This window comes from Aptenodytes patagonicus, chromosome 17, assembly GCF_965638725.1.
Source record: "Aptenodytes patagonicus chromosome 17, bAptPat1.pri.cur, whole genome shotgun sequence".
Taxonomy (NCBI): domain Eukaryota; kingdom Metazoa; phylum Chordata; class Aves; order Sphenisciformes; family Spheniscidae; genus Aptenodytes; species Aptenodytes patagonicus.
Genome location: NC_134965.1, coordinates 7,278,934 through 7,293,868, shown reverse-complemented (window position 1 = coordinate 7,293,868; position 14,935 = coordinate 7,278,934). Strand labels below are relative to the sequence as shown.

General features: G+C 45.0%; 1 protein-coding gene across 3 annotated transcripts in view; it reads left to right on the top strand.

Annotated features, from left to right (window-relative positions):
• The window catches only part of SLC43A2 (solute carrier family 43 member 2), a 34,506-nt gene extending 20,087 nt beyond the window's left edge, over positions 1-14,419 (top strand). For 2 of the 3 annotated variants that reach the window (XM_076354445.1, XM_076354446.1), the window contains exons 9-14: positions 332-475; positions 4,047-4,185; positions 4,607-4,757; positions 5,722-5,795; positions 7,508-7,631; positions 8,493-14,419. In XM_076354445.1, coding sequence (XP_076210560.1) covers positions 332-475; positions 4,047-4,185; positions 4,607-4,757; positions 5,722-5,795; positions 7,508-7,631; positions 8,493-8,654 — 794 coding nt within the window. In that variant the 3' untranslated portion in view covers positions 8,655-14,419. The remainder of the gene's footprint in view (positions 1-331; positions 476-4,046; positions 4,186-4,606; positions 4,758-5,721; positions 5,796-7,507; positions 7,632-8,492) is intronic. The other variant, XM_076354447.1, reaches the window with a different exon arrangement.
• Positions 14,420-14,935: the final 516 nt, after the last annotated feature.

Here is a 14,935-nt window from a genome sequence, read left to right as displayed (position 1 = left end):
AGCCTTCCTTACTCAGGGGTATGGCAAAAGCAAATGGCTTGAAGCTTCCTTTTGCTCTAATCCACAGAATTAGGCGAGTCTTCCTTCCTGTTGCCCTTGCCCCAGTTACTGGTAGCCAAACTCCAAGCATCTGTAGCTGTTCATTATGGAAGCTTGGAAGGCACCAGGTAGCTGTTAACTGTGAACTCCTTGTAGCTGCCACTGGCACGCAGTGTTGGAATGACTAGCTAGGAGAAGACCTGCTAACCCAGAGGCCAAAGCCCCTTCTAAAATTGTACATGTTTATGAAGGTACGTTGCCTTCTTCAGAGAGACTATTATTCCTTCTGCAGCTACTCCCTCCTTCATGAAGAGTGTCTTCAGTCCTATCTTGTTGCTCAGCCTTATCACCATGTGTGTCACTCAGCTACGGCTCATCTTCTACATGGGGGCCATGAATACCATCCTTGAGTTTCTGTCTGGAGATGAAGATCAAGGTAGGGTAACCTGAAGACTTATCTGCTTCCTTGGAACTGGTACCTGACCTAGACTTGGTCCTTGCAAGAGGCCAGCAAACCCGATTGCTCAGCAGATACACTGTGTATGGCAATTAGTGGTGTCAGAGTGTGGCTGACAGCTGCTGGTAGGGTCTAGTGGAGAGCTGGAACTGGCCCAGGACAGAGGGGCAGTGAGGTAGACGCTTGAATGTCAAGCTAATTTTAGCCCAGTGTCTGTTAAATACTATTCCATGTTATTTCCCCAGATGGGTTGTTGAAAGTAGCCTCTCAGGATGGACTGCGATAATTTTTTTTTTTAATTGGAAAACCTATTTCATCAGGTATTTGCTTTGCTTATCCTAAGCAAGCACAAAGTACAGAGCAGCTGACTGTCATGACTAATGGTTGGACTAGGTGTCTCAGCCCAGCAACCGAGGGTGGGAAAAGTGAAGTCATAGCTGTTTTGTGCAGCTTGGTGTGTGTTGGGGAGGCTCAGGGGTGCTCACTGCGCTGGACTCGTGTGTATTTATAACTCTGATTCAGTACATGGAGCAAACAGGAAAGAGTACATTAGTTTACTGTTGTTGAAAATACCCAGGATTGCAAAACAAGACTTAGCTTTTTTTTTTTGTCCTTTGTAGTAAGATCCAGTTTGAACTTGTTAAATCTGGATTGCATGAAGCTGATAAATCAAGCAGCACTTCTCTGAAAACAGGAGTGAGCTCTGGGGGAGGGAAGGAAACTCCAAGTGCCCTGGCATTCCCTGAATTGCTTTGTTTCTTGAGCCTTTGACAGCCTGCAGCATTCAGTTCTTTATCTCCTGGCTCAAGAGCCAATTTACACATTAAACAGTAAACAGGACAAACTTCACACTGCCTACCTTTCCCAACACTGCTTAGTTTTCTGCTTACCTTGTAACTCTTTCGCACTGATTTTTTTTTTTTTTTTTTCTTTTTACCCTGGCTTGCTCTAGTTTTCTCTTTCATTTTTTCCTCTCCTCCCCTCCTTAGTATTTTAGAATTAACTATATATGCTGCCATTTGTTTAGATCAAGCTCCGTATTAAAAAAGGGATTGTGTCCCTTGGGTGTATTGTGTTTTTTCTGTGCCACCTTTGAGATCTCTTCCCATTTTCCCCCTCCTCCCCCTGAATGTAGCCTGGGCTTGCAGTGCAGTGCAGTCCGCTTGCTGTCTTGGTGTTTCCATGGCATCAGCAAAACAGTGGTATTGTCTGGTCACGGCAGTGTCAAGCTGCAAGAGCAATTCCAAGATGTGTGCAGCTCTCTAGAAATGTAATCTGTGTGGATCAGGAAAGGATGGGATGCTGCTCCCTTGGATTCCTCATTCTTCTTGCAGTTATTTACTTGAACGTGATTTGTTTAGAGAGCTCCCTCCACCTGCAACTGCTCTCAGGAGCACTCAGCAAGGGAAGAAGAGAGTTGAGTCAATCCTGCAAGTGTTATGGTCAAAGAAAACTTAAATATTCCTGGAAGCAGAACAGGAGAGAAGGATGTGGGGAAAATCATTCAGATAGGGAGTAAAGTCTTTAAGTTGCAGTGAGGCAATGTGTCCTTGAAAGTCCTGCTTCCTGTGCAGATTATGGTGACTTAGACCTGTCATGAAACCTCGAGGTGGAAAAAGCAGTCAGCCTGTGGCTACTTATCTTCTGAACCCCCCCCCCCCCCCAAAAGATGGGGGAGAAGCTAAGGGGTTCAGGAGCTCCGTAAATGACTGTGTAATTGTGTTGTAGGAAGACAGGAGAGATTAGACTTGTGTCTAGAACTTGAAATTTGGCTGCATCTTTCATAAGTTGTCACCTTGCTTTCAAATGTGGTAATACTTGGAGACCTTGGGTAGAATCAGGGTGGGCTGGAAAACTCAGCTGTATGACGTGCTTGCTCAGGATAGTTTTGAGGGAAAGACATGTAGAACAATGGATGTAAAGGGTTGTGCCCATTTGTCTGTTTGCTCTATCCAGGCTTCTACTTCTGCTGGTATTTGCTAGGTATTGTTCTCTCTTTTTTTTTTTTTTTCCCTTTCCCCCCTTTCTCTCTCTCCTCAGGAAAGAATGGGTTTTTTAAGATGATAAATTGAGGAGGCCCTGTTTTGTAGCAGCTAATGTCTCTCCTTCTCTTCTCTTGCTGGCCCCTTAAATTTCATTGCCTGCTTCAAGTTGGCTTCTGCTCTTGCTGTTTAGAGCCCAAGATCAAGTGTTCAGAATAGCATGAAGAGGCAAAACATGACAGCGTGGCTTGCTTCTTACCCTCTATTAAAAAATAACCAGACAACAACAAATCAGCTCCAGGAGTGTTTGTAGAGGGTGATGCCACCTGTCTCTCTTGGCTACAGCAGTTGCTATAATGAGATGGGATGTGGGGCCACTTCAGGACTTGCCTTTGTGGAGGTAATGGGGAGCATGAATGTGAGGTCGGAGGTTGGAGCTGGAAGTTCCTCTTAGTTCCCTTGCCAGCAACTGGAGCCAGGAAAGTATCATCAGTTGCCATGCCTGGGCACAGCAAGGCAGCCCTGCTGGGCTTTGCTATAACTGTATAGGAGAGAAAGGCTTGTTGGAAACTTCTCTCCATTACCAAGTTGATTTTTGTAGAAGTCCTGGCTGTGCTGCTTTGGCTAGATCTAGAAATGCATTGGGAGGAACAAACTAAAATTCTTTTTGGTTGTTTTGCTTACAGTGCTGTAACTTGTAAGCACTCTGTGCTGAGATGGGCAGTTTCAGAATTACATCCTTATTTCAGAGCTGTGGTACACCATGACTCACCAGCCCTTCTGCGTGATGCCTACAAATCCATCATGTGGGCTGCAGAGAAGAAGTAGAAAAAGCGTTGCAGGGTGGGGGAACTGTTCAGTAACAGGAGGGGACAGTTTCTTCTAAGTCTGCTGGCATCAGCTTTCCCTTAGTGAGCCATGTAGACACTTCTCCAATCTTAACACATGGGGAATTTTCATCAGTTTGAGTTTTTAATGACTGCTCTCAGATGCCGTGGCTTTTGCTGCTAATCTCCCCTCCCCCTGCCTCCAAACTTGTCCGTTCTGCACAAAATGGGTTAGTCCTCACCTTCCCAGCCTGGCTTGTCCTTGCTGGAGCTTCCTAGCTGGAAAAGATGCAGCTGGAGCTCCCAGCAAGGCAGGAGAGGAGATGACTAAGGCAGGGTTGGCTATGCAGGATGTATTGCTTGTAAGAACTTTCCCTGTTGGTCCTAGCTAGAAGAAACCTCACTGGCACTAAGCAGGTGCTGGGTCCCATTCCTGGAGCCCTACTTGCTGTTGGGCTGATGCTGCTCAGAATACTAGTGCAGGATCAGAATGGTTGAAGCAAGTGCTCCTAGTATGTCCACTCTAATGTCATGCCTCTGGGAGGCTAAATGATGAAGTGGGGCTTTGGTGTCCCAGCTCCTTCAGCCCTGCCTGCTAGCCTGTGAGTACATGGGGTCTGGGCTCTTAACGAGAGAGTGATCAATGGGGAGGAACAGTTTCTTTTCTGTCTTTTTTTTTTTCTGTTGCTGCTATGGTACCACTTGGACTGGCAACTTTTTTTTTTTTTTTTTTCCCTGCAGTGGCTCTCTACACTTCCATTTTCGGGGTATTGCAACTGCTGTGCTTGCTGACAGCGCCTGTGATCGGGTACATCATGGATTGGCGACTGAAAGAATGCGATGATGGCTCAGAAGAGAATGAGGAGAGCAACGCTGAGCAGTGCGTAGTGTGTGCCACATGGGACATGCAGCCATGTAGCAGGCCCCCTCTGCTCTGCATAATGTGTTTTGTGATGAAAGACTGAAAAGAATATTGGTTCTTCAGTATAGAAAAGAAAGCCTGAAGGAAGACTTGATAATTGCAGAGGAAAGGACCAAATTATCTTCCATGTCCACTAAGATCAGTTAAGAAGAGCAAAGTAAAATTGTAGCGGGGGGGCTCAGACTTCCCTTCTAGCCTAACAGTAAGAGTAACAGCACTGAAATAACTGCCCAGACGTTCCTCAGCTTCCACTGATGGAGATCCCACCACCTCCTTAGGCAGACCTCTAGTCAAACTGGTTTAGATAAAGTTGATGTGATATGTGGAGAATCTTGCTGTGGGTTCCAGTAGCTGCTGAAAGTGCTTTTTTGTAACATAGGTTTTGCTATCCTTCCAGAAGTGACAAGAAAAAGAAAAAACGTGATCGTCAGATCCAGAAAATCACCAATGCCACCAATGCCTTTGTTTTCACAAATGTCCTGCTGGTTGGATTTGGAGTCACCTGTCTTATTCCTAATCTACCGTTGCAGGTGAATAGGTCAAATGGATGGGTGTGCTGGGGGAGCTGGCAGTGTGGTACCTGACAAAATGACAGGCAGGACAGCGCCAGGAGGTCCTGCAAGCTGGCAGAACCAGCTAGTGGTAGGAGGGCTTTCTGGCACTGCTGGGAGACTTCTGTACTGCTTTGGGAGCCCCAGTCTTGGAGCTGAAACAAAGAATACCATGCAGTTTACATCTCTTGAGAGAACCTAAACAAGCAGCTATAGTTAAAATGTCAGAGTTGATCCACAATTTATTCAAACTTAGAAGTTTCTGCAGCTGAGCTCTGTAACAACACATGCTTTCCTACCGAGATCCTCTCAGCAGTGCCTGTGCATTTAACCTGGGCTCGATTCTGACTGTCAGCAGCTTAAAAAGTTGCTGTAAGAAGCATGGCACTGGTATATACAGCAGGTTATTTCTGCATCAAACGCTATGCCCAATGGTACCCGTGGGATTATAAACCTGTTAAAATATTTATTTTATGGCACCACCTGTTTTTGGCAGAGGAGTTCAGTGATTTTATGCTATACGTAAACATGCCTTGGTGACGTAGGCAAACAGATATAGTTTGCTCATACTTGCGTATTGTCCGCAATAACTTGTGGAAAATTAACTAAATCGGCCACAGACGCAATGAAGAAGCATTGTGACCCTGGCCACAGGTTGCTGGGGACACGTCCTTGCAGCAGTGCCATCTACAAATGAGATAGGTCTTGTGTGTGGTTAACCTCGGGGCACTACATGTTAGCCTTTGCAAAGTAAGGAAAGCAGTGCTTTTAGAGATTAATACAAACTTCTTCCCTTGTGCTGATCTTTCAGGTTTTGGTTCCGGGTTCCTCAAGCCCACCTTCATACTAGAAAGGAGAACAGCTTTTAGTAATGGTTGTGTGTTGGGGTCTGGCACACTTAGGTGGTATCTGGGACGTGACATTTTTCTGCTTCTCTTTCCAGATTCTTTCCTTCATTTTGCACACAATCGTGAGAGGATTCATCCACTCAGCTGTGGGAGGCCTCTATGCAGCTGTGTAAGTCTCTGCTTACCTATAATATGTGGCTGGCCAGATAAACTGGTTTGGGATGATAAGCTCTCCAGGTGAGAGGGAGATCAGGAAGTGAAGTCTTCGTGGTCAGAGGGGAAGAATGATGCAACTTGTTTCCTCAGTCACCACTGGACTGAAGTCCTAGCTGATGCTTTCCTCGTTTAGAAACAGCTAACCTCTTTGGCACAGCTACTGCAGTGAGACAGGCACAGCTAATATGGGACTCAGGTGAGACTAGGCTATCGATACTAAGGCTACATAGTAAATACTCAAGGCTTTTTTGTCTTATGAGTAGCTATGTGCATGTGTCCAGGTAAAACATTAACATAATTGAATACATCATTACTGGTGTGCTCTGAAATTACATTGGTAAAGCATTGCTCAAGATACCATTAGTGATGCCTACTCCCTTTCCCAGGACAGATCATCCATCCTGTTTCCAACTTATCAAAATTATCAATAGCTGAATCTACATGCTCTCTTTCTTATTAAGCAATGGGTTTGGTTTTGAAAACAGATCTGCCCCTCTGTCCTGAGCTGTTGGACAGAGGAACAGAAAGAAGTGGTTATCTTTCAGAGAATTGCAGAATTGTTGAGGTGGGAAGGGACCTCTTGAGACCATCTAGTCCAACCCTCATGCTCAAGCAGGGTCAGCTAGAGCAGGTTGCCCAGGGCTGCGTCCAGTTGGGTTTTGAGTATGTTCACGGATGGAGACTCCACAACTCCAGACTCCTTCTGTCAAAGGTTTTGGTCCCAGTGTCTGGGGAATCCAGACTAGAAAACCCATCTAAGACTCTGCTTCAAAAATGCATAAACTTTTGCTTCTAACTGCCAGGGAACCAAAAGGTTTTTGTCTTAGGCAAGGTAAATGCTTGTTGCTGTACGTATCAGCTCACTTGTAAACTAATCCTGTTTGACCAATGCAACTTCCTGGAACTTCGTGGAGTGAGGTATTTTTGCTTTGAATATGACTTCTTTGAATATTTGAAGGTTTTGATCCACTTCTTTCTTTCCAAGCTTAGTTTAATGTGACCCTTTCTAAACACTGCTCAGTCATGGAAAGAGAAAGACTGTTCCTGAAATTTATTTTTGCATTAGTAGTATCTGATATTCAGCCCTTTCCAATCAACAGTATTGTTTAGTTTGACATAGGATCAGGCTTGTCCTCTAAAAAGGAAAACACATACTAACCTGTTGTGCAGGTTTCACTCACTTCTAAAGGGAGCAAATTGTTACAACCAGATGAAAATGATTGCTCAGCCGCAAATGCTGTCATCTGGATAAAGAGGCCTTGCTTTTAACTTGTAAATATCAACACTCTTCTCCCTTTGCAATAGGAACAGTAGTTGTATAAGCACTTCCACCTGCCTATGGTACAGCTGCAAAACAAAACAAGTGCTGGATCTGATACTTCTTAAGTTTGAGAACTCAGGATGAGAATAGTCTGGAGAGGAAGGCTCCAGCCTTGTCACCGGCTGCGTTCTGCTCTAGAGAGCACTGTGCACACCATCGGGTATAGCTAAATACTCTGTAAGAAGAGGTAGTTATACATAAGTCCAGGAGAGAGAAGTTCTTCATATTATGCCTGTCTTGGGACTGTGCTCTGTTGTGTTAGTTGACTGGGAATGTAATCTGATCTGGGTAATGTGAACAGTCAAGGTGACATATAATAATGCTGTTGCTTTCTCTGTTGACAGATACCCCTCTACTCAGTTTGGCAGCTTGACAGGGTTGCAGTCGTTGGTCAGTGCCCTTTTCGCCCTTCTGCAGCAGCCTCTTTTTATGGCGTTGACGGGACCTTTGGAAGGAGATCCTCTCTGGGCAAGTTCTTCTCAAATTTAATTGAAAGCTTGGTGGTTAAGATGATTTTGGCTCTTTTCTTTGAAAACAAAAGGACTCCTGTGCATGGACCAAGGTTAAAAACAGCTGGAATTTTACATGTCCCTCAGTCTGCTGTTACCTTGGTGCTGTCCAGGAGACCCTTCCCTGTGTGAGTAATGATTCCCTGGGAGGGAAAGCCATTAACCCTTATGCTGGTGTATGGAAAGGGAGGAAGGGCGAAGGTTGCACGAGTGCTTCCTGCTAACAGTTTGTGTGGTGAGCCAAAAGCTGTCAGGTAAAAGTGAGTGAATCTGTGTGGACCTCAAAATGCAGCAGAAATACTCTGTTCCCTTGAGAGCTATTAGCTCCTATTACCAGTAAATTTTGGTTTGCCGATGCTAACGTCCGAAAAGCCAAGTGGCTATTGGGGGTAGGGCTAATGTGGTGTCTTGATGAGAGCTGTCTGGGCAGCTCATTAAAATCATGACATGGGTGGTCCTGGGGAGAGTCCCTGGTCTCTAGGCTACATGTGCCCACGCCAGCAGCCTGTTGCTCTTCAGTCGGCAAACTTGGTGTAAAAGAACTGCAGCTTAAAGACCCCTGCCTGTTCTGTGGAACAAGACTCCCGCAGCCATGATCCAGAGCAACAAATTCTTGCAGGACTTAGCTTATACACGTGGTGCTCTGGGCACAGGAGTGTAAATATAAATACGGTGGAGGTTGTTGCCAATACACTGAGCAGGGCGTCTCCTGGTTTGCCCGCAGCTGGGTGACGTGGGCTGGGTTCTGACACTTCGGCATGCGTGACTGGGTTGTCGTCTTCCTAGCCTGCCTGATTTTGTTTTGTCTTTCTTCCTGCAGGTGAATGTTGGCTTGCTTGGCATGAGCTTGCTGGGTTTCTGCCTTCCAGTCTACCTGGTCTGCTACAGACGCAGGCTAGAGAGAGAAAAAAAACAGAAGATGGATGATGCCAAACTTTTCGTCAAAATCAATGGCACTCCCAATGAGGAAGCCTTTGTTTAAACTGGTGCTGCAAATACAACCTCCCCTGTACAGGTTCCTACCACATCCGTGGGTTCTACCTGTGGTGTAAGCCAGGCTTTTTCTCTCCTGGCTCTGCCAGTCTTTGCTCATCACTGGAGCGAGGGATGGACATCATGACTGAGCTTTCCTCAGATATATGGCAGGAGGAGATTTCCCACTCCTTACTCCAGAACACGGGACACTTTTCCTTTTTATAAAGGCCACGCAGATATTGTGTCTTAAATTATCCCCTGATCACACTCTCCAGCAGCAGAGTCTCTGCATAGGAAACTGGGGAGAGAAGGAATAGAGGGATGGGGGAAGAGGGAAGAAAGACCATAATTTGAGTTTGCAAATGTAACACACTGAAGTCTGTTTTCTCCCCTTCTTCCCCCAACTTTGGCTGACTCTTGGATGCAAGCTGCACTCTCCTCCCTCCCTGAGGCTTCATAATGGTCTTTCTGCTTGATATGTAGCTGGACCCAGTGGTTTTACTGTCTATCCAGACATACCCCAGACTGTTTCTGAGGCAGGGAAGGGGATTTTATTCCTATGTGTATGAGCACAGCTTCAGTGTATTGCTAAATGTTGGCTGCTAGCACTGACAGCTCCCAAACCTTTTATTACTGCAAATGACACAGACTGTGAGCAATGGATCTGCCTTCCACACTGAAGTGAAGAGCCTAGTGGACTGCTTGGTCCTAGACCGAGCCTTCAAAGGCCTGGAATTCCTCTTCTTCCCGGCCTGCAAACCACCTGTACGTGTTTTAAACTGTCTGCAGTCCTGGAACCTTTGAGATAGGAATTGGATCTTGTTTACTGATGAAGTGCTTTGAGACTTGTTGCCTTTTGCTGCCTCTTCCCTCCGACATGACCCTGGGAGGGGAGCAGAAGTGTGTATTTAGTAAAGTGGAGAAGCTTCCTGAAGCTGAGTTCTGGGGCTGCAAACACCTTGGTGCTCACGTGTCGTGAGCTGACTTGCTGTTGAAAAGAATCAAGAGTGCAGAACACTCCTTTGTGTCTGGTAACTGGATCCTGTGGACATATGGCAGGGTGATGTGGTGATGTAATTCTTCCTCTAGCCATAGGTTATTTACATTGTTCCGATAATAGCCCCCAAGCTGCTGAATACCAGGTTACTGGGACTGACCAAAAAGCTGCCGGTTTGGCTGTATTGAGAGCCTTCTACCATGTTGATACTCTGTCTGGACGGAGTAACGTGGTGATTGATTGTATGGTGAAGCTGACTTACAGAGCAATACATGTGGGTAAAGGTGCCCCAGGCCTGTTCACCATGGAGGGAGTACAAAGGGAATTCTTAACCTGCTTATTTTTATAGAGGTTTTCATAAGTCTTGTCTAAAGTCAACTTTTCTGCCCTTAACTTTCTTGTTGAGGTCAGTAGCTCAGCCTCTGTGGCCTTGCAACTAGCGTTAACCACTACACCATTTGGACCGGCTCGGAGCAGGACTGTGCAGCGTTGAGGATGAACATCACCAGCGGGTGTACAGCAGCATACGCGCTGGGCTGAGCTAGTGGCTGCGGGAAGGTTGGGGGCAGAAATAAAACAGTTATGAAGATGTAGTGGTGGTGCTTTCTGAACTGCCAACTCCTGTGTTACTGCAAAGCCTGGCAGGGGGTAAGTCATTCAACTTCTTTATGTCTGGTCGGAAAAGTACAAGACTCAATCACTGCCCCGTTAGCTCTAAGCTGGGGATTAGAAACAACAGTGCACTCGGACCTTCCTTTGAGAAATTACCTGGAAACTGGGTGTTAACTCCTTTACTGATGGTTTGAAGCATGCCGATGCACAGCCCAGCCAGGGCCTTCACCTTCCCTAAACAGCAAGCTTGGTGACCTCTTGCACAGAGCCTCGGCAGGACCGCTGGAAGGCCTGCGGGGTCCCTCGCTGGTGGCCTTGCCAGCACAGGATGATGAGGCAGCTTTGTGGGACAGCAGCGCCATCTCGAGTCACTGCCTCCAGCCAGCCTCCTGCGGGCAGTTCAGATGCTACTCCACTTCATGGTACCTTTTAGTCTTCAGTCACTCGTTTGGAAATGACTTGCCACTTGAGTATTTTACACATTTGTGGAATTTTTTTTAATGTGTTGCCTTTATTAAATGTGTTTGTTCCAAGATAGCCTTATTGCCTGCTGTCAACACTTCACTCTTCTAGAACTTTTTGTCTTTTGTTGCCCTCTAGTTTTGGTGATGATTTAGCGACCTTCCCAGCTTTTCTTTCTTTTGTGTCGAGCAATAATTAAGGAGGCAGGGTTTTGATTAGTTTTCCTGTTCACCTGGCATTGTCTCAAGTACGTGTTCAGAGACCCACCAGCAGTAGTACAGCTTGCCTAGATTTCCAGAAGGCTTTCTGCAGATTTCTGCATTTCATATTACTAGACTTTACTCGTAGATATTTTGAGAAGATTCCTACTCTTGCTTCGAGATACTTGTGACATGACAATGACAGATTAAGTATCTTTTTTTTTTTTTTAGTAAGAGCTCAGACAGGTGAGTGTCTGAGCCACAGTCCTCAGACTCACAGTGTCTTAAAATAGAGACAGCTGTTGGAGGGTGTCAGTGTGCTAACTCAGCATTACTTCCACCTTAGTTTCAGAACACTGACTGTGATAGCTTCCACGCTTATGTCACTCGAATTCCTGATATAAATGTCTTTGCAAAATGGTGGAATACGGAGAGTGGCACACTTTCATGAAGTAGCAGTGGAGATGCTGCTGCTTTTGAAGTATGCGCAGCTAAATTAAACAAAGAACACCCTTTTATTCCTGCCGTCTACCTCCCTACTGCAGTTCCAGCTCCTGCCCTTTATTAGGAATATCCTCTAGCCCAGTTTCATCTGATAAAATGGTGGATATATGTGGCTAGTGTCTCTGCTGATGTGCCATGGTGTTTAGAAGCTGCTGGTCAGCTGTGAGGAATAGAGCTCATGCCTTTGAGTCACAGTTTCAGGCTCTGTTTGCAGATTGAGAGTAAAGGACGTCTTTGGCTTGCAATCACAAGGACTAGTGGGTACACAATGAAGTTTTAGTTGTTTAGGGTTGAACAGACAAACGGGAGTGCTTTCTCATGCAGTGCAAAGTCAAACTGTGGGATTCATTGCTGCAGAACATAGTGGGGAACAGAAGTATAACTTTTTAAAAAAGGGGCTGGTTAAACAATGGTCTGATGCATCCAATAACTCAGGGAGATTTTAAGTTGCTGTAAATAAGAAAGTTATGCCAAGGAAAGATTACTTTTCTACATGCTCTGCCTCTTAAGAATTGGTCAAAGACGGAGGAAAATACATGCTGGGCTAGGTGAAACACTGGTCTGATCTTGTGGGGTTTAATTTACTGACAGTTGTGAACCAAACTAATTTTTAAAAGCAGTCTCAAATTTATCTATCAAAAAACCCCCTGTATCTGCATGCAAGATGTGCAAATACTCTACTGATTGTGGCATAACTGCTTAAATGCTGCACCTCCTGCAGGGGTGAGCCCCTCAGAGGACAGAGTATTCTGGCTTCAGCCCCTTCTAAATGTTGTCTTGCACGGTGCAGAAACAGGCACTGTTGGGATGGTCCTGTTACACATGAGTGTTCACGGGCAGTTTGCCTCGATCTTTGATGCTTATGGAAATGTAATTGTGGATTACTTAGGTTTGGAGTGGAAAACGGCATTGCTGCTTTCTAGCCAAGTGATGCAGGACCAAGAAAATTCCTGATGCGCTCTTCTATGTGCATGAGCCACCTTGTGGAAAAAATAAATGGGCTACCAAAGACTAGAGAGTCACACCAATTTAAATCAATAATGCATTTACCTGTATAGCTCAAATACAGCTCAATGTGTTCAACTACTTTCATAATTCCTAAATGCTAGAATTTGTAGGGTTTGCTGTTTTTTGTTGTGTGTGGTTTTTTTTTTTTTTTTTTAATGCCCCTTGTACCCCCTTACCCTCATCCATATGAGAAGTAGGTTGGTCATGGGAAAGACCTCATCTCCTCCGTAGAAGCATCCCCAACTGAATGCAATGAAGCAGAAACCTGATCTGTGAGTACCTGCTGTCTGTAGGAGCCCTCAGAGTCAAGGGTGTTGCTGTGTAAAGGTGATTGCACCTTCTGGAAACACTGCTCCTGGCCTCTACAGCCTCTCATGTGCATTTAATATGCATCCGTATTTAAAAAAAAAAAAATATATATATATATAAAAGATTAACAGAGTTAAGGGTTGAGGTTGACAGCTTTTTCCTTTCACTAATCTGTCAGTACCTAAGCCCCATCGACGCAGCCTTTATAACACTAATGCAATGATGCTATCAAGAGTAGCAAAGAAAATCTGTGCTGTTTTGCTTAATAGGACACATGACTTCATTCAGTTACTGTCATAGAGTATCTGGATCCTTGGGATGAAACTGGACACAGATGTCTGCAAAAAAAGAGCAAATCTTGCTGAGACTCCAACTTAACCGCAATGCTGCTACGACGATTGAAATGTTTAACTTCCACACCAAAGCCTGGCCTCTTCATGCTCTGTCTACAAAGGAAAATTGTAGGATAATGAGATTTTAACTAAGTCAGTAAATCACTAAGGTGTTTTAAAGTAGATTTCCCTCTTGACAGGCTGATGAATTTGGAAAATATGCCACAAAATATAAAGCAGATACTGTAGGGTAAAAAGAATTAAATCTTTAAAACTACAAGTTTTGTTACTTTTTTTGAGTCTTTCCTGCATCTGCAGAGCTTCTGGTATTCCCTATTTCCCAGTTTAGAAGTGCAAAGTATTCATAATGGAAACTAGTATTACAGTAGGATTCTTGATGGGAAGGGACTGGGTTTTTTTTTTTTATTATTATTAAAAAAAAAAAAGCCACTTCTGATTTATATTTTACAATGTTATCTTCTCTGGAATAGCTGAAACAATGATGTGTTATGTAGATGCATTCTTACATGTTAATTATAAACCCTACAGGTCCTTGTTTTTCTACCTGGGCTGCTCAGCCTGTCTCTGCGCAATCTGTTTTTATGAAGTGTCCTGTGCTGCACGTTGTCATCCTTCCTACTGCTGCTTGTCATTTCCTTGTGCCTGACCCTCTGTCACTCACTTTTTATTCCTGGGATAACCCTCTTTTTCAGAAAGCCCCCTCTTTTAACCTGACAGCATTAGCCTCCCCCACCTCCTCCTGTTCACAAAATTTTTTTGTAGTGTTTGTCAAAGTTGAATTGTAAGCTCCTCGTGGCAGGCCTGTGTTATCTTTTCTGTGTTTGTAAGATGATGTGCACTCTTGCAGTACTATCTAAAAATAAATGTGGTATTAAGTTAATCATTGGTTTTCCTTTTGAGGCTGAACATAATAAAGGTATTGCTTGGTTCCTAATGAGACTGCGTAAGCATGAATGCTTTACACAGTGTCATCTGCCACATTGCTTGGCTGCATGTTAAATGTTTCCTTGACTACTACTTCTCTAGGTTAGGAGCTAACAGCCATATTTAAATTTAAGAGGGTTTTTTTTTTCCTCAGCTACGGATTAATTAATTTTATTTATGTAGGCAGCAGGTTGAGAAAGACATCAAGCTTGGTTATACAGGGTGAACTGGTAGCAAATAGTGAAAGATGAACAACTGTGGCCTTAGAGGGGAATGCTACAGAGGAGATGCAGGGTGTCAATGGGAAAGCCGCACATCGTGGTTATCCACGCTTGAGCTTGATGATGCTGAATGTATGGCGGTTTATTTTTCCAATCAAATAAAGACAATCCTTGCTCTGTGATTCCAGTGACAAAGTATTAAAATTAGTGCTCTTTAGCTGTTTTTTATTGAGTACAGGACACATAAAAGGTTGGGGCTTTTTGCAATTGTCTTCTAATAAATATCTGGGGTTATTCTTAATGTCAAGTACAGCTTGGGTGGCTGAAAATGAAAGAGGACCTGAAAACGCTGCAAATCATAACCTGGTGACAAGGTGGAGCCCCGCTCCCAGAATACGTGCTTACCCCATCTGACTGCAGCCTTGGTTCATCCCCTAGCTATTTGCGTTAATACCCGCGTCGTTTGCCAGCCCTCCTCCCCATCCTCCGAAAGCAAGAGGGGCTCTTAGCTACTGACTAAACGTGCCACAACCCCCGAGGGGTGAGCGTGTAGGTGCTGGTGCTGGGGAGCGCGTCTCCCTCAGGCCGGGCTGAGGGAGGACAGCGGCGGGAGCGCGCTGAGGGAAACGCTCGCGCCCGCCGGCGCGGAAGGCGGGAAGGTCTCGCGCCCGCTCCCCCGCCCTCACCCCGCGGTCAAC